General features: G+C 41.6%; 3 protein-coding genes across 3 annotated transcripts; 1 reads left to right on the top strand and 2 right to left on the bottom strand.

Moving 5' to 3' along the window:
• Positions 1–2,487: 2,487 nt before the first annotated feature.
• LOC6580755 (protein ORD) lies at positions 2,488–4,716 on the bottom strand. Its single transcript, XM_002006522.4, has 6 exons — positions 4,549–4,716; positions 3,831–4,453; positions 3,508–3,760; positions 3,247–3,426; positions 3,096–3,182; positions 2,488–3,022 (listed from the first exon to the last, which is right to left on the bottom strand). Exons 1-6 carry the CDS (start codon positions 4,588–4,590, stop codon positions 2,783–2,785), a joined length of 1,425 nt encoding a protein of 474 aa, XP_002006558.2. The 5' UTR covers positions 4,591–4,716; the 3' UTR covers positions 2,488–2,782.
• A 5,033-nt stretch (positions 4,717–9,749) lies between these two features.
• LOC6580754 (helicase MOV-10) lies at positions 9,750–12,046 on the top strand. Its single transcript, XM_032729540.2, has 2 exons — positions 9,750–10,721; positions 10,788–12,046. The coding sequence occupies exons 1-2, from the start codon at positions 9,926–9,928 to the stop codon at positions 12,017–12,019; spliced, it is 2,028 nt and encodes a 675-aa protein (XP_032585431.2). The 5' UTR covers positions 9,750–9,925; the 3' UTR covers positions 12,020–12,046.
• Positions 12,047–19,808: 7,762 nt separating this feature from the next.
• LOC6580753 (G-box-binding factor) lies at positions 19,809–21,391 on the bottom strand. Its single transcript, XM_002006520.4, has 4 exons — positions 21,164–21,391; positions 20,320–21,098; positions 20,199–20,251; positions 19,809–20,133 (listed from the first exon to the last, which is right to left on the bottom strand). The coding sequence occupies exons 1-4, from the start codon at positions 21,209–21,211 to the stop codon at positions 20,108–20,110; spliced, it is 906 nt and encodes a 301-aa protein (XP_002006556.2). The 5' UTR covers positions 21,212–21,391; the 3' UTR covers positions 19,809–20,107.
• Positions 21,392–21,914: the final 523 nt, after the last annotated feature.

Raw genomic sequence — 21,914 nt, 5'->3', positions numbered from 1 at the left:
TGGGCATTATATATCCAAGTCTCGCTTAACATGTTCACACCTCCTGTTGAGCGGCGCTAAGTGGCCGTATTTGTTGTTTGGCAAATTTCAGCTCTCGTGCAGACCCGCAGCGACTAATTGCAGCCAGTTGTAGGTGCAGGCAGTGTCCACTGGTGGCCACCAGCACAAATAGAGCTAGGGCGGAATCTGGCAGAGTCCGGCATCATAATTAATTCAAATTTAAATTTCCTTTTGGCGCATTGCACGCGCCTGCTTTGCTGGGGGCGAGTGCGGTCGGTCAGGTGGCCATAATCATGCGCGGCTTTTAGCGTCTGCCACGCCCCTGACACACGTGTGTGGGCTTGTATGTGTGTGTGTGTGTGTGTGTATGTTGGCATGTAGAGGCTGTCAGCCAGTATAATAAACTGTTTAAATATTTAGTTGAAACGAGTTTTTAATGCTCATTTGCGCTTTTAGCAGCCGGCTACAGCTAACGGGGCTGAGAGTCGAAGCTGGCTAACATTTTCGGCTGGCCGGGTCAGCAGCCACCAAAAGGGCAAATGCCGTCATAGCCGTGCACTTGTTGTTGCCGTTCTGGTTGCTCTTGTTGTAGTTGTTGTTGTAGTCGCATCATGAAATCGCCCTTACATAATTACAGATTGCGATGCCAACACGCTTCGGTGAGCCAAGCAGCTGTTGTTGCTCCAGCAGCCGCTTATTAATTTTTAATTATGCCCAAAGACGGGCTTGACCTTTTTCATGCAGCCCTGAGCATCTGGGCTTGTCTTGCCGGCGCCCCGGCCCGAGTTCGCAACCTTTTCTGCCTCCTTAGGCATCCTGATGTGGGTAATCAGCGAGGCTGTTTAATCTGCAGTCGTTGAAGGCACTTTCCACATGAAATTTAATAGAGTCGTATGCTAGCAGTGCGACTCATTACTTAGATCGCATATATTCAAATTGATATCAGACTCCTTGCACTGCACACAAGGGGAAGAGCCAAGGAAATGCTGCCTGAGTCTAGTCGGTGTTTACTTTCCGATTGCCGAAGCAGAAAATGTAGCAAGTGCAAGTCGCGAAATGAGAGGCAAATCTGAAGGCATTCTCGGAAAAGTCTGCTTTTTTTTTTCTTGGTGCCATTTCGCAATTATTCAAATTGCCAGCACCGGCTGTTTAGTGCGTGCGTCTGAGGCTTAGCTGTCATTTCGCTGAGTGCAGCACCGCGCTTTGGATGAGGTGCGAAAACTGGCACGTAATTCGGCCTGCAGCTGCCAGCCGAGCTGCTGTGAAACCTGTCAGCTGGCCGGCGAGTTGGCCAACTGCGGCAACTAAGAGCTGACCCCAGGGCTGCAAATATTCGCCAATAAATTTAAAAATGTTTGCCCAGCAGCTATGAAAAACTAATTACTTCTTGTAATAAAAGTAATTAGTTTTTCATAGCTGCTGGGATGGATACAATGGATACTATTTTGAGGGACGGACCAGAGGAGAAAGAATTGTGAATCTGAGCTCTTAAAGCTTTAGAGCTTGAGAATAGATAGCAAATTCTCTTTAAAGATTTGTAGTTTCGCCATGTTGCGTATGAGCGATGAAGTGCAAATGCATTTGACTGACGACGCTCGCAAAGAGACATGAGAAATGCTGGGGAAAACATTTCCAAATGGTGCCTGGGCCCAACAAATGCACCACTAAAAGTTGCACAAACAACCACCAATCAGTCAAGCAGTCAGTCAGACAGTCAGTCAGTCAGCCAACAAGCCATCCAGCCATTCAGCCACACTGGCAGCCAGCGAGCCAGTGTTGGGTTACGGATACGGATACGGAAAACATATACTGTCAGCTACATCCTTCTTTGGCTCTCTGCTTCTTCTACTATGTGTCAGTGGGCGTGGCGAGGCGGGTCGGTCTGCGGGATGCTGACTAAAAATGCTTTCGGTTTGCGCAAAATGCAATTCGCCGGAAAATGACGCGTGCCACTGGCTGACAACTAATGTAGCGCACTGTTGATGCTGCTTTTGGTAGTACAGTTAGCCAACATTTCTTTTTTGTAAATTTATTTTAGCCCTGTTGTTTAGGCCACACTGACAGACAGCTACCTAATTGAAATTCAGCTAAAAAATGATCTCATCTATCTAGCAGCACTTACAAAACATTTGCATATAATAACGCAAACTATAAATGAGATTGATAACTGCAGAAAATCCAACTGTACTTTTGATGAGGCAAAAAAAAAAAAAAAAAAAAAAATTAAATTAAAAAAAAAATTGTTTACTATAAAATTTATATTATAAAGAATTAACATATATAAATATTTTATTTTTCAATATTCATTTTTTTTTTTTTTTTTTTTTCAATATATACAAATTATATAGATATATTTTTTTATTAATCCTTTATAATACTCAATATACAATTTTTGTAGGATATATGCCACATTACAAAAATATAATCATGATATATTAGTGAATTGTTGAAATTGCATTGATATTTTGTAGATTAAAATAGAATACATTGAAGTATTTAGTATTTTATTTTATTATGATAATAATAATAATAAATTATGTTCAGATGAATATAGGTATTATGTATGCGAGTATGAATACAATTACAATATGAATAAATAGTTATTGTCCAATAGATCAATTAATATGATTATGTGTGTGATTGTATGAGAGTATGAATACAATTAGAATATGAATAAATCATTATTGTCCAATTGATCAATGTAATCAATTAATTTATGTGTATATGTGTTATGTTGTATGTATATAAATATATAAATAATATATATATTTGAAACATGCATCTATTCCAAATTGATGGCCTCCTTGATCACCTGAATGCCGCTGGGGGCCTTCTTAGTCACATCCTCGCCCAGCTGCCAAGAGATGGCGCCAGTTTTGTCGTCGCGCTTCTGCACACATTTGATTACCTGGCGATTCTCCGGCAGCAGCGTCATGGCGCCCGGATACTCAATGAATACCACCAGTCCCAGGGTCTCCGCGAGCTCAATAATGCGATGCAAGTAGCGCAAGCAAAACCATTTCTGTCATAAGGATTTGTCAAAGAACGAGATTTATCAGATCGTGCCTATTGCATTGCGATTGCGCGAGACTTACAGTCGAGTTGCCTTGGCCATCAGCCTTGGATTGGATGCCGTTCATAAAGGTGGCCGTGGCGTACTGCAGGCAAACAAACTCGCTCAGCTGTGGTGGCAAGTGGGGGTTATATAGCGTAGAGTACAGAGCTTACAGTGCGGCTTATACACACCTTTTCGAGTTGGCCCAGGAACAGCACCGACTGCTTGGCAAGGTGGGCGAGTGCCAGTTGAAAGGCCACCAGCAGAATATCCATGATGTTATGGTCAGTGCGATTCCAAAAGGAGTCGCTCTCATCACGGATCAGCTTGATGCTGCTGCGCACATTGCAGAAGTCAAAGTCGTCCACAGTCTGGGAAAATGAAATTGATTCAGATTAAATACAATTGAGATGCATATGAAGAGCCAGTAGCTATAGGTGCTGCTCTCTTACCACCTCATCCAGAGCAGTATAGCGGTTGAGGCGTGGCACAAAGAACCACACGGTGTACTGATTAATCGTGATGTACTCGAAGATGATGCGAACTTTGTCGAATATTTGCAACAGGAAGCGGCGTTCGCTCTGGCGAGTTGCCTCGCTGGCAGCCAGGCAATTGGTGGCCAGCTTCTTCAGAAGCACATGATCATGGTCGTTGTTCTGGCGCTCCAAGAGCTTGGCAAAAGTGTCAAATGGATTGCCATCCTCCCTGCAATGGTAATACGGACTCGTCAGTTTTTCAAAGTTGGTCAGAAGACGTGAGGGGGTGTGGCAGGCACCTGAGATTGCGATAGGTGCTGGCATCGGCCTGAATTATCTTCAGCCAGTTACTAGCGTACTCCTGCTGGAGGGTGCTCATCAGCTCCGTCAGTCGCGGCGGCTGTACGAAGAATATGCTGTGGAACTCCACAACGGACACCTCGCGCCATTCGCCCATATTGAGCTGGAAGCTAATGTAGTCCAGGCCATCCTCGTCATCGAAGCGACGATGCACGTTCACCTCGTACACCATTTGGCGGCGCGAGCGCATAATTTGCTTTATCAGAGCGCGGCGCTCCTGACGCTCCTGGGCCTGCTTCGAAGTGCTCGGCTCCATGTCCAGGTCGCTCTCGGGATCCGGGTCGTATTCAACACTAATGCCCCCCAGGCGCGCCAGCTTGAAACTCATCTTCACGCTGCCCTTGCCGATTTCCAGCTGCGGCAAGCGCCGCAAGCTTTCCCCGTTGCTGTACTCCACGCCGCACATCAACTGCAGGGCGAGGCCCACGGGCGTCACCATCAGGGACGACGATGGCACGGTGCCATTCGGCTTGTCCAGATTGTACAGGAAGAGATGCACATTGTCAACCTGGGAGAACTTCAAAAACTCCTTCTCACAACCCAAACAGTTTTCAATAGTCAGCTAGACATTGGAGATGCGATAAATGGTAATTTTATCAAATATAATTTATTCTCTTAATTCGCATTTTGAATACAATTCAATTTCGTTTGACTTACCGAAATAATTTGCAACAAATTAGTTTCCTGTTGTTCAGCCATTTTACAAAGATTTTTCTCCGGGCAGATTTCTTTCCTTTTTAACGAAATTTTCTCAAGCTTTGACACACTTGCACAGACTTTTCAGAAAGAGTGTTGGTGAACGTAGGCAGGGTCAGCCTCTTGTCAATATCGATAGCTGACCATCGAAATGGTTAAGCAATTTAATACAATTCGCCAGAGTTGCCATTTTTCCTAAGCACAAAAATCAGATTTAGCTGGAAAAAAAGCTAAATAGGAATTCGAAAACATTGTTGCCGGATTTATGATTATATAATTGATTACCTTTATTAAATTGCATTCAATTTTGTAATTTCTTTAAACTTTTAGTGATTTTTCACTGCAACAAAATGTATACAAAATTAAGAAATACTTTTAAATTGAACATATGAAAAAACCTTTTTCAAAGCTATCATTTTTTTCCGCTGTTTTCGAATTCGTGCCACAATCAGATTTTAAAGATGTCAGATCTAATGGGGGAAAAGCTGAAATGTCACCAGTGGACCCATTTAGTGTTGGTAAACGTCAGTTCGAACAGACATCCAAATCGACGTTATTTTTTTAAACTGTCTGAGCCGTTGGGACAATCTGCAATCTGATTAACCCCTCGACGATTGCTTCAGTCCAATATAAATTTTGTGAAATCAACAAGGAATTAAGATTATGAGGCAAAGCCGGCCGCATGCGAAGTGAGCCGTTAAATTGAAAGAGCCAACATAGTATGTACATAAAATTAGAATTAACGGCTTTCTAAGTGCCATAAAAGCTGCCACAGTGTTTAGCCCGGCCAACAATTAGTCCAAGGTGGCATATTAAAATCGCTATAAAATGCCATTTTTCGTTATACCAAAAGAGAAAAATAAATAGAATGAAAAACCAAAGATGTTTATGTGCTTGGAGTACTCTTTAATTTAGTACGGCTTTGGCCAATGTCATCGGACTAATGCCGCCTCGTAAAACACGCAACAAAGTCATAATTTGTCGGTTAAGCAAATAAAAGCAAAATTGTGAATTTTCTTTGCGGATTTTTACGATGCCGACAGCATCTGAAGAGATTTTCGGGAAAATACTGCAACGTCAAACGGGAACGGGAATGGGAACGGGAACTTAATTTTAAAATGAATAAATATGTGTATATGTTTTTATATTTATACGTATATGTATTTTAATACGTGCATTGATGTACATAAAATACAAACATTTTATTTTGCTTTTGATATTTTAATGATGATTGCCTTTTGGCGCAGTGCGTGCCTCTTGATTTATAGCCTCGCTTTCGGCCAGATTTGCTGCAAGATTTCCGCATCTATGCTTGGCCGATCATTAGGCCTTAAATGCTGGCCATGAATATCTGGCATACATACATATATCATATCTGAGGACCACACGCACACACACAGCTTTTAATTATCAGTGGACCATGCAGCAGGCCTAACCATTGCCATTACCAATACACAAGTAATTCAATAATCTGGCCAATAAATATTTGCCTTCATTTGCTCTCGTAAAATCAAAACACTTTGGCCAGCTCCGTGCAGCTGTGGCTCTAGTCGCAATAGAGCTGTGACCACCTAATAAGCCAAACTCGCCGACGGCTCGATTCGCCAGCTCGTAATGCAAACGGAATGATCGCAATTTAACGGAGGATCGCGATCCTCTGGAGTCGTCGTCTCTCGTGCATTGCAATTAGTTGGCAACTCGTTGGCGCTGCCTCGGGGTCGGCCGCCTGCATTGGGCCGGTCTCAGAGCAGTAGTCGTTGAGATTTTATCGCTTACATAAATTTCCTTGGATAAAAGCGCGAAAATGTTGCTCATGACTGGCAACATGTTTAGACCTACAAGCACACACACAGGCACACACAAACGAGTACAGTCTCATTCGTTTGCCCCGCCCCCACAGCCTTCGATCATTGAGGAAAAGAAATTATAGCAATTTGCTTGTCAAATTGTTGCAAGCCGGCACAATAAATCGAGCTCTTAATGGATCCATCGCGATAGAGTTGTTTTAGAAATAAATTATCCTCGAGGCAGCACAGGCTGCAGCCACAGATCCTCGCAGCTTTTCATCGTCGTTTAGTGATTGTAAAATGTGCAATTTCATTGGCATGCCTTTTACTTCAATCCCAATCATTTGCAGCACTAATTTAATGGTGCTACGCCATAGAATGGCCAAATTGAATTTAGCGACGATCAAATTGATTGAAATATTGTTTACCATTGATTGATGGCATGCGGGCGGGCAACGTGTTTGCAAATGGCCAAACTCTGCAGAGGACTGGATAGTAAGAGAAGAGCCAATGATGATCTACTAGACAATATGATGAAACTCCATTTGTAATATCTAATTTATCTATAAGAACGTGAAGCTATTTTACATAATTGGGATGACCTGGGAAGCGGTCATTGCAATACCAATGCCAGTGCCAAATCCAATTCCAGTTCCATTCCATTCATAGGCTTCGCCACATCTAAAAGCCACCAATGGATGCAGCTTTATTTCGCATTTATTCCTGCCCGAACTACAAAAATTGTGCTGAGTTTTCGTCTAGCCACTGGCCAGGTGCATGGGTCAATGGCTCCTGCTAGCAATTCTCTCTGCTTTTAGCCAATTGTTGCCAGCCGACTCACATTTGCAATTATGGCCATTTTTATTGTCTTCGCTTGCACCTGATATGGTCTGCCTTGAGGCTGGATGCTGAATGCTGGATGCTGGATGCTGAATGCTGAATGTGGGCAGAGGAGCCGCATGTGGTGGCTGAATCGAACGAGGCTCTGTGTGCTCCCATTGCTTCCGTAATTCGAAATGTTTACGGTACATTTAATTTCATTTGGATTATTACAATATGCTTTAGGAGACTAACTCGCAAATGTTTGGCTGTAGTCCGTCTCTTTCTCTCTCTCTCTCTCTCTGTCTCTCCTTTACTCGTTCTCTCGCTCTCAATCCATCGTATCACTCTCTTTGTTTTCTGTGTTTTTTCTCATGCTCCATTTGCGGCGTCTTTCGCCGGAACAATGAGCCATGAAGTGGGTGGGCGTGGCCTGTGCTTGGGCCTGGGCCTTTAGTCGACACTCAGGTGCTCGTATTTCATTGTTGTTGCCAAAATGTAATTGCGAGTTTCAGACAAATGTGAAATTTGAATTTACAAGTTTAACTTTTCTTGTAACGAGTAAAATCATTTGTTTGCCTTGCTTACAGGCACAATCGTTCCTTCTGTATATATGCATATCTATGTGTGTGTATGTGTGGGTGTTGAATGTGCAGTTGGCAAACCTTGACTAAGTTCATTTGTTCCATTTCAACGCTCCCAGCAGCTGCCAGAAGTAGCAGAAGCAGTCTACTTCCGCCGCATTTCTTGCCAGGCCGCATAAACAAATATACTTGCCTGTTCTTGGATGCTGCCGCTCCAGAACTGTTCCCTACCGTATTTTCACTTTCTCCCACCATTTTCCAATAATAAGTGTTGTCATATGGCGTGAGAAATGAAGACTTACATAGGTAGACCTTCGAAAGGTTTACTTATACTAGTGGCCCAGATCCCTTCACGGCCCAGATCAACTGATTAAGAAATCTAGAAGAAGCTTAACAAAAATATGGCTGTTATATTTTTTTTATCCAATGCAGAATCAGATTTCCTATAAGAGTGAGTGAGTGAGTTTTAATCTACATTAGGTATCGTAACTTACTGCCGTAAGTTAAATGAAATGAGTATAACTAAAGCCTAAAACCGAGTGAGACCTCTATAATATTTGCATGCATAGACTTCGTATTACCATTTCGTGTTTGTTCAGCAAATATTTGAATTTTTGGACTACTATTATTATTATATATTTGCGTGTTTACTATGAATTAATTTATTAATTATTATGAACTTGAAAAATTGGAATTTATTCAAATATTTTAGATCTAACCTGAAATAGGCTAAACTGGCGATACTGAAGATACATGAACACATAGATCGGACACGTAGTCTAAAGCTTTTTGCACACTTTTTGTTTTTTGCATAAGTTCCCTAACAACTTCGTATTTGTTTCGGCCTCTTATTTTTCGGTTCGGGCTACGAATATATGGAAGCGCAAATTTATTTATGGTTGATTTATAAGCGAAGTTTTATTACGCTCAATGTTTCCCTTGCCCTCTCTCTCTATCACTTGATGCTCTCTGCTCTCTCAAATATGTATGTATGCATATGTATGCATGTGAGCACAAACAGCAGCTCACACAAATTGAAATTTCTTCGCTTTAGACTCCCGTTTCTGCCCTTCTGTGTTAAGAGAAATACCTAACTCATCAAATCATTTGCCATGTTCATGCAAATCTTTTGCTTTTTTATGATTATTTGTGGGAAGGGTATGAAAGCGCTGCTGCACATTAAGAAAATGTTTTCGCTACGAGCATTCACACACACACTTACAGTCCCGTGAACATTTACATACATACATACATTTGCATATGAAGTGTTTGAGATACGATGATCAAAATTGTCGATTCAGCAGGTTGTCAATTTTGTGTGGCTTTAATTGTAGAGTGATTGTCAAATCAGCTTTTATGACCGCAGCAGTCGATTCGGCATTATAGAGAATAGCTTGACCGATCTTGACATTTGTTTTTATACTCCACTACCCAATGTAATCCAAAGATTTTAATAAACTCTTTGGTGTACTAATAGGATTTTTGCATTTTGAACGTGTGTATAATTTAATTTTAATTACTAATACATTTTTATCGATTGTCGTATATACACATGTAAACGTGTGAAGGTATAATTGTGTATGCATATGGGTAAATACATATGTGTGAAGAGGATATGAAAGTCCACAAGATCGATCATTTGACAGTGTGTTCTATGGTTGGGGGTTCTATTTACTCATATAGCGATCAGCTTGTGTCTGTGTTGACTTACAAATGCCGATCAGCTTGGGTCCGTGTCGAATGCATTTTGAATTGGGATTTATTGATCGCTCGAAATACATATGTTCTCTTTCTGTATGGCCATATATATATATTTATTTATTTACAGCTACTGGCAATGTCTCAAAGTGTCAAATCATAATTGTGAGTAATCAACGCATAGAGGTGTAGAATGGAAACCCAAGAAGCAAACATCTGTGACTGCAATTGTATATCGATCGATAAACTGTGAGCCATTTCGCGTGATCAGCATCGAATTATTGGCAGAATTGTGGGATTCCCATTACGCTGTGTGTGCGAGTTGAGTCAGCTGCTTCTAATTATAGTTTTTGTATACAAATTAGAAAAACTGTGAAATTCATTATTTTTTTAATATTTTAAATTTGCTGTTGCTTTTATATATATCATAAAAGTAAATTGAAATAAATTATGGAACTCCCATATTATAAACCTAGCAGGGATATGCTGCTAGCGTTCAAAGCAAAGTTTAGTGAAGAAAGTCTCAGAGCGAATGATGCTAGCTTTGGCGAATATCTGGATGAAAGAAAATTGAACTACGATAACATTGCTTCTGTTCTTAGAAAGCTGAACACTATTGAGGATATCGCCCACATGAATCAATATGCTCAGCTACTCCAAAGGAATGTAAGAGTTCGAAATCTTCAACATCCTCAAGAGCAGGCTGATAAAAGCGCAAAATTTTACAAACTGAAATTTGGCCAGTTACCCATTAATCCCAAAGATGTTATTACGGCTCATGTGGACGAGCTAATACTTATTTCTGAAGAAAGTCTGCGAGCAAGCCCATTGCCGACTCCGCTGTTCTTGGCACAGCTGCCACATGTACATGAGCACCACGGCGCAGGGAATCAAATGTGTCGGTATTTTGGCAGTATTGTTCGGGTGAATAACACTTTTGTGATTTTCAAAAGCCGCGAGATACCCGCTAAGGTATTGAAAAAGAAATGGACTGTAGTCTTTAGGTCGAACCGCGTGATGTTTCGTTTAATTTATAACGTACTCGATGTACTTAAGAATTGTCGAATCTATCGACAATATCTACTTCCCATTACTGATGTCAGCCAGCCAATGGTGACTGCCACCTTGGGAGAAATTTCCCCGATCAACACTGAAATTGCGACTAATGCTGAGCAGCTGCAGGCTGTTCGGCATATTATCTCTGGAGCCAGCACACTTTCGCCATACATTGTATTCGGACCACCAGGTGAGTGAGAGAGAGAGGAAGAGAGAGAGAGGGGTATTGACAACAGCTGATTGCATCCATTTACAGGCACTGGAAAAACCACAACCGTAGTGGAGGCTATTCTTCAACTGTATGTTCTCAATAAGGGTCGCATCCTGGTGACAGCGGGATCCAACTCTGCCTGCGATACAATCGCTCTGAAGATGTGTGAATATATTGAGAATCACGAAAAGTTTGCCGCTTTGCCCATCGACGGGAAAAGAGATGCGGTGTTGCGCCTGTTCTCAAAATTAACATATTTAAATGGACGATTGCGTTCTGTACACCCCTTGGTATTGAAATATTCGAATTACTCCGATTGTCCCATCCATCGAGATTTAGAAGACTATCGAATAATTGTGACTACCTTATGCATGGCTGGCATTCTCGCATTCAAAAAAAAAGGTTTGCCTTTTGCATATGTTTTCGTTGATGAGGCAGCCGCTTCCACTGAGCCCGAGACGCTGCTTGGCATTGTGGGCATTAAGGATACCGCTTGCCACGTAATACTTTCCGGTGACCACAAGCAATTGAGCCCCGTTGTCATTGACAAGTGTGCAGACACGCTGGGTCTGCGCCAGTCCCTAATGGAGCGCCTGATGCTGAGCAAGCCGTACGAGGTGGATGCCGAGGGCAACTATGATTGCACGATACAAACGCGATTGCGTTACAACTATAGATCCCATCCAAAGATTGTGGGTCTGTTCAATAAGCTATACTACAACGACGAGCTTATTGCGATGGCCCCACCGTCGAGCGTGAATTTGGCCGCATCATGGAGCCACTTGTCAAACGCGCAGTCTCCTATTTTATTCCATGCAGTATTTGGGAAAACAAGCCGCAGTCCGCACTCAACGAGCAGCTACAACGATCAAGAGGCCAAGGTGGTGGCGTGGTATATTAGAACCATGCTCAGGAGGGGCATTGATAATGGCGTCAAGCCGCAGGCGCAGGACATAGGCGTCATCACGCCATATGTGGCACAGTGTGAGCGGCTTAGGCACTTTCTGCGCCAACAGGGCCACCAGGCTGTGGAGGTCTGTACGGTGCACAAATGCCAGGGCCAAGAGAAGCCAATAGTTGTTGGCTCCCTGGTTTGCTCCAATGCTGACACGAGCTTCGTGGCCAATCCACAACTGCTGAATGTGCTAATCTCGCGAGCCAAGTCACTATTGATATTGATTGGCAATCCGTCTACTTTGGCTAAGAAACAAGGTTTTCGCTATATAATTGAGCAATGCAAACTGAGTGGAAACTTTTTGGGTGTGCACAACTCATGAATCTGTGTGAATTTTCATATAATCACATCAAGCTGAGCAGCAAGAACTGTTCCTATTTATATACATATAAATATGTATAATTGTTTTATTAAACTTTATTGGTTTTCATTATATCGACAAAGTATATCTTGTATGCATAGAATAAGCATAATGTATGAATGTAGCTAAGCTTCTTATTAATTTGCCTGCTGAATAAATTGTGCGCCGTATTTGCGCGTCTTTACTGTAGCTAGAATTGTCCGCCGGCTTTTGTCCATTTGTTTGGGCTTTGTGCGCCGTGGGGAGCTTTTGTGCTCGAGCGTCATACCGAAAATGTTGCATTTCACGTATTGTTGGCGCTGGCTGTGGCATTCGCTTTCGCCTTTACTTTGCCTGCTGTTACACATTTTCTTGCTCTTCGCCTATTGTTGTAGCAGAGCCACAGCCACAGCCACTGCCAGAGCCAACAGTGATGCGTTCTGGTCTGCCACATAAAACAGTGGGCCACACACAGTCCAGGTCCCGTACAGAGTCCACAGCAGCCTTTGCATGCACACATGCACAAACACAATTAGAGACTTGGTTTGTTGGTTCAACTTGTTTGCTTACATTCAACTTACTTCACTTTTGCTGGGTTGGTTTCCCCTTCTTCTTCTTCTTCTTCTTTTTTTCCTTGCCTCGCTCTCTTGAAAGTTTTTGGCCAACTTTGTTCACGTCATTGTGTGAACGCCTTAACTTAATTTTGTGGATTTCTATGCATTTCTTCACTCCCTCTCACTCTCTCACACACCATCCCTCTCACTCTCTCTCGCTGTGAGAGTGTGTGTGCAGAGTTTTGTGATTGTTTAAATGTTGTATAATTCACTGATTTCTTGTGGCTTTTGTTGTATTTTTGTGTGCGACTCTGTGATTACGTTTGGTTTGAAATCTGGGCGCATGATGCGTATGAGCAATGTCCGTTGTGTGTGTGTGTGCAAAGCGGAATACAAGAGAGCATTGTATGTTATCCTTAAGTGGAAATATGAGGAAATGGAATAATTAAATTGCTTTGCCTTCCACTAGATATTCGCATTTAACTCAGCTCAATTAAATTGTTTCAAAAAGTAGATAATGAAATTATATCATATATAAATAAAATAAAAATAATCAAACTCTATTAAAATATATAAATCATATGTAAATACAAATAAAAGAGAGAGTTTTATACTAGATAAACTGTGCATCATTATTGCAATCCACCAACAAAATCTTTGTGTATTCAAAACCTATAAAATAACCCCAAATACATAAGCAACCCAAAAAAAATGAAGGGAAAAAATAAAACTCTTCAATATCCTTATTTTCCAGTGAGACGAGCATCATGCACTGCAAATTGTTGTATCCGAAATTTATTGGCAGCACTTATCAGATTCGCTCATAAATCTGAGAAAAAAGCCGGTCAAAGCCAATGCAATGCGTGGGTGGTGCCTGGTGAGCCAGCGGTTGAGCGGCTGAGCGGGTTAGCGGGTGAGCCAGACATTTATTTGCATGCTCCACTGTCCAGTGTCCACTGTCCAGTATTCAGTGTTCTGTGCTCAGTGTCCAGTGCCCAGTGCTGGTCGCACAATCCACAAATTAACATGACATTTTTACAAGCCCAAACATGTGTACACATGGGCCTCCGGTCAGAGCGAGCTCCCACTCGAAATTAATAGCCGGCCGGCTAGGCGGCCAGGCGGCCAGTCAGGCATGATAATAAAAACAACAACTAGGAAATATCATGAACGGCCTAGGCGGACCGTTATGGACACGGGCCAAAAAGTCAAACATTTGAATAGCATCTGCGTCTGTTGAATATTGAGATCGAAGCGAACAGGTTGCCAGTTTATGCATGTGCCGCCTGGCCATAAATTTAATTACTGAAAACAGCCGGAATGAGCAAAACAAAATGCCATTTGCAAACCCCTTTCGGGCCCCCAGCCCGCATTATGATTTGGGCCAAGTGATGTGTACACATACTCAACGTTTTCATTGACAGTGGTTCATGAAAGGCAAAAGCTGAGCACAAAGCAGAGAGTGAGAGAGTGAGAGAGAGACACTCACAAATCATGACAAAACATTTGGCCAACAAGTTTGTCTTCTTCTTTTCAGGTTTTTTTTTTTTTTTTTTTTTTTTTTTGTATTTTGGTGCAAATATTCAAGCATGGCAAGGACGATGACGCTGATGACGATGATGAAGTTATCAGTAAAAACAAGCAAAATGTTGGCACAGTTTTAAAAAGCTATAAAGTTGGTAGCAACAACAACAAAAAATTCGAACATGGAAGGCCAGAAAAAAATGCAAAAACCAAAAAAAAAAAAAAAAAAAAAAAAGGAGAGAATGACAAAAATCAAAAAAGCAGACTGCAAATGCTAAACAAGGCAACAAAGTTTAGACAGCATCTGAAGCTCAGTGCAGGGAGAATATCCTGTGAGGCTTGTGGGTGCAGCCGGTGCATGATGCTCTTTGTGATTAAAAGCGATTGTCCTGGCTGTAAATGTTTTGTGCGGCATCAAACGACAAGTCCAATTCGTGTTGACATTCCTGTTGCCAACAGAGCGAGAAAGAGAGAGAGCGAGAGAGAGAGAGAGAGGGGAGCTATTCATTATTGCTGCTTAAGCAGTTATTCGAATGCAGCTGGGCGGCCTACCGCAAGCCGAGCAAAGCCTTTCTAAAATGTGGCTAGAGCAAAGAAGCTGCCAACTGGATTTTCAAGCGGCAATTATGGCTCATTTCCGTGCTCGGACAAGGCCAACTGACAACTCTCTGTGGTTAGCCGAAATGTTCAAGAATGCTTTTAGTCAAATTATTTTACCAAATTTCACAGCTGATTTTCAAAGGAAATTTTTCAGGAGTAGCGCAATTGTCAGCGGTTTGATTAACGTTTTCTACAATATTCTGTGAGCAGTATGTAATATTCCAAATGTTTATAAATATATATTATATATTTTTAATAAACAGTAAAAGAATTTAAGACAACAATATTTAAAAATATTACTTTTCTTATTTTCATAATTATAACAGACAACCACCCAAGAATCAACAGGGCTACACACAACAACATGCACTTAAGCAGCCCAAGCAGAACACGACAGCGCTAGGCCGCGCAATGTCAAATTATGAATTATTCTGAATAATTCTTTTGTAGACAACGATCTAATGAAACTTTAGAGCGAACATAGATAAAGGGACATTCAAACAAGTCTCTAGTACTTGAAATGCGTTTTTACAAATTGGGGCGAAGGGGGCGTGGTATCCAAAATCGTAAATTACAAAATCTTTGTATCCGTTAACCTATATACAACGCAAATTTGAAGTCTCCAGGTTTAAAAGTGTTCAAATTAGCTGAAAAACCAAGTCGATTTTCGATTATTCTCGATAAAAAGTTACGGATAGTTATCGAAAAATAAAGCAAACTCGTACTGCCTATGGTATACACGAGTATGCATGCCAAATTTCAGCTCTCTAGCCTTATATCTTCTGAGATCCTTTTGCTCATACGGACGGACGGACGGACGGACGGACGGACGGACGACGGACAGGGCTATATCGACTCAGCTCGTCGTCCTGATCAAGAATATATATACTTTATGGGGTCTGCGATGATTCCTTCTGCCTGTTACATACTTTTCACAAAACCATTATACCCTGATTTCCCATTTTCAATGGGTTCAGGGTATAATATATGTACATGAAATAAATACATATTTATTTTAGGTATTTTTATACCCTGAACCCATTGAAAATGGGAAATCAGGGTATAATGGTTTTGTGAAAAAGTATGTAACGGGCAGAAGAGGCACAGACCCCATAAAGAAATATATTCTTGATCAGCGCGACGAGCTGAGTGATAAGCCCGTCCGTCTGTCCGTCCGCCGTCCGTCCGTCCGCCGCCGTCCGTCCGTCCGTCCGTCCGTCCGTCCGTATGAGTGCGTCGATCTCAGAGTTATAAGAGCTAGAGACGAAACACATACCCGATACCATACGCAGTACGAGTTTGCTTTATTTTTCGATAATCGTCCGATAACTTTTTATCGAGAATAATCGAAAAATCGGCATTGTTTTTCAGCCTAATTGAACATTTTTAGACCTAGAGTCTTCAAATTTGCGTTGTATATAAAGTTAATCGATACAAAATTTTGTAATTACAGATTTGAACCACGCCCCCTTCCCCCAATATTAAAAAACGCATTTCAAGTACTAGAGACTTGTGTCGACTCGACGAGCTGAGTCGATATAGCCCTGTCCGTCTGTCCGTCCGTCCGTCCGTCCGTCCGTCCGTCCGTCCGTCCCTCCGTCCGTCCGTCCGTCCGTCCGTATGAGCAAAAGGATCTCAGAAGATATAAGAGCTAGAGAGCTGAAATTTGGCATGCATACTCGTGTATACCATACGCAGTACGAGTTTGCTTTATTTTTTCGATAATTCGTCTGATAACTTTTTTATCGAGAATAATCGAAAAATCGGCATTGTTTTTTCAGCCTAATTTGAACATTTTTAGACCTAGAGTCTTCAAATTTGCGTTGTATATAAAGTTAATCGATACAAAAATTTTATAATTTACAGATTTTGGATACCACGCCCCCTTTCCCCCCAATATGTAAAAAACGCATTTCAAGTACTAGAGACTTGTGCTTTGGAATGTACACACATATTCATCATATGATTACACTCTGAAAGTTTCATTAAGATCTTATGTCTACAAAAGAAATTATTCAACAAATAAATTCTCATAATATGCCCACACTGCAGCGCAGCCCAAGCGCAGTCGCTGCTTACTGCGCAGTTAGCAGAGCGCAGGCTTATGCATGCGTGTGGAAGCATGTGTATGTATGTGTGCATAAAAATGCAGAATGATTAGAATATCAGCTTAGAGGGTTCAGGGTATCTCCTAGTCGAGCAGTCTCGACTAGAGCCTTCTTACTTGTTTTATATCAAGTAAAAAATATATAAAATTAAAAGTATTTATTTTTATACATATAATAATAAACTCATATAATATATCAAGTAAATAATATATAAAAAAAATAATAAAATAAAATAATAAAAATATTCAAAATATATAATTAAACAAATATATAAAATAATAATATTTCTTTATGTTTATATTATATTTATGAATGTACTACATATATGTATAAAAATATAAAATCATATATACTTATATAATAAAATAAATACTAAAAAATTATTTATAAAATCAATATGTATTATGTAAATACACATAAGGCATATTTATAAGAATTAAAATGTAATTATTATTTTGTATATTTTCATTTCTTTATATGCTAAAAATTTAAATGTAATTTAAAATTTAGTGTAGGGCATTTCGCTGTCGTATAGTCCTCAACAAAATAATCCATTGTGGCTAAATAATTTTGCAATTTAAATCTGCTTTTATATTGTGTGTTGTTTTCACCTGCTAAACGATAAATATAAAACATTTTGTAAGCCGCTTATTTGTGTGCAGCTATTATATAGCTTAATATTGGGTATATTTACGAAATACTTAGTATTCTATATATATGTATGTATGAAGTTTGATTGTTGGCTTACACACTTCACACACACACAAACGCACGCACAGCATTTGCAAAATTACATTCTCCAAGTGTTTAGGTCCAGGCACCTGCTGCAGGCCCCCGCACCCTCACTCTGATGCCGCCCATACAAAAATATGACGTATGTTGATGCTAACATGCAGAGTTGCCCGCAAAATAATAAAATGATTCTAATAAATTTTGTGCTACGAAATATTCCAAAACTCGGTCCACTGCCATCAAGAGGAAGCTGCACATTTTGCAGAAAGTGCTTGTGGGTGTATTTCTCTCTCTCCCTCTCTCTCTCTCTCTCTCTCTCTCTATCTCTTTCTGTCTCTTTCTGTGTAAAGTATAAAAGGAATTAGGAATGCAATTTGAGGTTATGTTGGCAATGTGCGCTCAGGCAAATCGGCCGTACGGTAGTCCCGTTAGCCGCCTTCGTAGCCAAGCAACCGCATCCCTAGCTGTATGTGCCTGTGTGTCAGTTAGACAAACAGACAGTTGGTCTGGCAGTTGGACATATGCAGACGCAGCAAGCCATCCGTACGGCCCGAGTCCAAGCCATCACCCACCCGACCCCGCCCACTTTTGAGTATTGCACTCAAACCCAAGAATTGCCCAGATATTAATAGACAAAATTTGGAGTATTGCTTCCGTCATGAATAAAATTTTCGTGCAGTAAATGCAACGCATTGCCAACTTGAGAGGTTTCTCAACTTTTGGGCCAGCCACTCCCACTCCCACTGTCCATTCCATTGTCACCCCACTGCCGACCCTCGGCCGGGAGGGGCGCCTCTGTTCAGCTGGAGCACTCACATTGTCGTCGTGTGCGTCAGTTTCCTTGAAAGTTTTCAAAATGTCCATTCGTGGAGCATTCAACGTCCATTCAGCTGTCTGTTTTTGTGGGTTTTTTTAATTTTAATGATGCTCGTCCACCAGCTGCCACTCCCACAAAAAAAAAAAAATGTAAAATACTTGGGGGAGCTGCTTCTGCGAAAATTCTCAACCAAAACAATTTTGGGCATGTGCATTTTATGTGCGCATCGGGACTCGGAGACCCCATCCGTATGGAACTCTATGGACAAGTATTTTTGTTTGTGTTTATTCGTATGTATTTATGGCAATAGCTGCTGCTGCTGCTGCTCCTGCTCCTGCTCCTGCTCCTGCTGCAGCTGGATGGCAGTTTAAATGAGATTATTTTAGTTTGGGCATAGTTGAAATTTTCGCAAACTTGTTTCGTAATTTAGCAACAGAAAAAGGGATTTTGCTGTGCGCTCAGAGGTAAAAGCAGATTCACAGCGCCCAAGCTCAAGCTGAGCGCTATTCATCATCTATACCAAATATCGATAAGAGATACTCAGGACATGCTAGGAATATCTTACTCGAGTTGAATGTTAAGCATCAATCAATCAATTAGTTAGTCAATCACAGCCTCTACTAGGATAGAACTGCTTGGCTGAACAGCTGTCAGCCCCAAGTTGGCGCCGCGTTCTTCAAACGGCAAATTTGTGGCAAACCCAGTGCGGCCAATGTAAAATTCAGCTAGAGCTAGCGCGCTTGAGTAAACAACTAAAAGATTTATGATATCAAAATAGTGTCACATAAAATATTCACACCTTCGCTCTGCCAGAATCTCGAACGTTTCAACAAAATGACTTAGTTTTCGTTTTCCTGGTCATGGTCTCTACCATGTGTGTGTGCGTTTGCGTGTGTGTGTGTGTGTGTCCGCATCCCAGTATCCCCAGAGTGGCCTCGTAACGCCAGCTGATGCCGTTGACTCGATAAAGCCATTGTTTATATGCGCTGGAACGAGTTGGATTGCATTTTGGCCATAAGTTGGCAGCATTTTTTATGCGTTCATCATGCGGTCAGCATAAATTTTTCATCGTCGACGTTTCGCTTGGCTGGCTCATTTTTAGCCAAATGTCTTGATATCGGACCACTCCGGTCGCCAGTCGCAACATGTTGCCAATTTTGATGTCTGAATGCCATAAATCAAAGCGCTTAAAGCCAAATCCGCAGCCAAAGTGAAAACTCCGACGCCAAATGCATTTGTGCCCGCCAGCGAAAATTGTGGAAAACTTTTACTCGAGTTTTTGTTGGAGTCGCTGCGGCAACTGCGGCATCTGCGGCTGCGGTCGACTCCAGAATTTATGCATATACAAAGTATACGCAGAGCAGAGCTACCAGCTACCAGCTACCAGCAGTCCAACTGGACCAATGCAAATGCCACCCAGAAAAGCCAACTTTGAATTTACGTTAAAATTATATTAGGACATAAAAGAAACGATTCGACCTATTGTTGTTTCACAATCAAGCAGATGCCTATCGCTTTTCGTTTTGATTTGATTATGTTATTATTATATATTTGTTCACGAAAGATACCTGCAAATATTTCATTGAAGAACTTATTTGGCCACTATGGCAAAGCGCGATTGAAATATTTGTTGATGTGAACGGAATCTGTGTGATATGGACGACAATTGGCAACGGAAGCAGCTATAGAGTGATGTGAATATATGTGTGATCATATAACCAGACAAACCCAAGGATTAGCGCCACTGCGGAACCTTTTTCCCTGCAATGAGTGAATGAGAATGAATGTCTGATGAACAGAGTGATCTTAGTGAGAGTTAGTCTTACCTATGCATCCATTGCTGCTTCTCAATCTTAATGAATCATACATTGTGGGTGAACTGAAAATTGTGAGAAATTAAAATATTGTAAAAACAAATAATTTGTATCGAGCACTCGAGATCTTTACTTTAGTCCATTGCGCGTCTCCCTGTAGCTGTTGTTGCTGGAATAATCGTAATGGGCCTTCATGCGATTATGCTGCTGCTGTTGATGCTGCTGGTGCTCCTGCTGTTGCTGTTGCTGCTGCTGCTGCTGCTGCTGTTGCTGCTGCAGCTGCTGTTGGGCGGCTTGCTGCTGCTGCGCGGCTTGCTGCTGCTGAGCGGCTTGCTGCTGCTGCTGCTGCTGCATATTTGTATAGGCTTGAGCAAAGTTCCACATCATTTGGTTGGTGTTGGGATTCTGCATCCAATTGGAGTTGCCGGTCGCCGAGCCGCCAGTCATGCGGCCGTGTTGCATCTGCGGCATTTGAGTGTTCGAGCCCATTTGGGTCATGGCCGACATAGGCTGCAGATCGGGCACAACGACATTCATGCCACCGCCATCGATGCCGCCCCCACCGCCCATCACCGGCATCACAGAGACGCTGTTCAAGGGCGTCACAGCTCCAGGGGGCAGCTGCGACATCGACATGCCCAGCTGGCTGCCTTGAGTCTGCGGCATCGACGACATCATGCCCATTGCCTGCGACGGCATTGCCGACCGCTGCATCGGATAGGTCATTTGATTGGCCGGGGACATTGGCATCGACATGCCCGCCATGCTGGACAACGGCAATTGCATCTGATTCATGCCCGATCCGCCCATGCCCATCGGCATGCTCATCGGCATGCTCATCGGCAAGGAGCCGCCGGTCGCACCCTGCATGCTCGGCATGCCCTGCATGCCCAGGGGCTGCATGCCCACCATCTGCAAAGAATGCAAACCGTGAGATATTAGAATGCTCGCGAGTGCGTACCCAATCCATTGCGCACATCGTCGGTGTAGTTAGCTTCGTAGGGAATGTTGTAATTCATGTTCATTTCTTTCGATCAATGCCAAGTCCTTCAGGAAAATACCGTTGTCAACTAGAAAATCACTCACTTCGAATTTAGGCAAAATTTGAGAAAATTAAAATTTATTTTTGATTTTTGTTTTTTTTTTTTTTTTGTTTTTTGCGATCTGAATGTTGAGAGCCAACGAACTAAAAGGTTTGTATGAATTTTCCAATTTCTAAAGGTTCCTCGAAATGGGATTGAATAGTCGTTGCCTGCCTGGATTCAATAAAATCGTCATAGAAATGTGACTCACATTTCAACATCTCAGTTTATGTTGGAGTATTTATTTATTTATTTTTATTCATTAAGCTGATGTGTTCTGTGAAAGTCAGCTTTTGAACCAGCATTACCCCAAGTACTCTTCTCTGCTTTCCCATTATTTCTGTATTTATTAGGAAGGAATATGTCTATGTTCTTTTATATTGATTTTCTAATATCTCTCCCTTGCGGAAAACGAACAAGGGAATTAAAAACAGTTTAAAGGTTATTTGTTATGACAGATGGGAGTGCTTTAGAGCAGTGCAGGAGAGGAGAAAGGCATAAGATTTGTGTGCAACCTGTTGTCAAATTGATGGCTGTAATACGGCGCTATCTTTGAATTAATAAATTTGGATATCTTTAAATTATATATTTAACAGGTCGATTTATATTTTCCAAAAAAAAAAAAAGAAAGGAAATTAATTATTAA

The sequence above is a fragment of the Drosophila mojavensis genome, unplaced genomic scaffold, assembly GCF_018153725.1.
Source record: "Drosophila mojavensis isolate 15081-1352.22 unplaced genomic scaffold, ASM1815372v1 contig_81, whole genome shotgun sequence".
NCBI lineage: Eukaryota > Metazoa > Arthropoda > Insecta > Diptera > Drosophilidae > Drosophila > Drosophila mojavensis.
The sequence above is the reverse complement of the archived record's forward strand: the minus strand, read 5'-3'. Positions and strand labels throughout refer to the sequence as shown.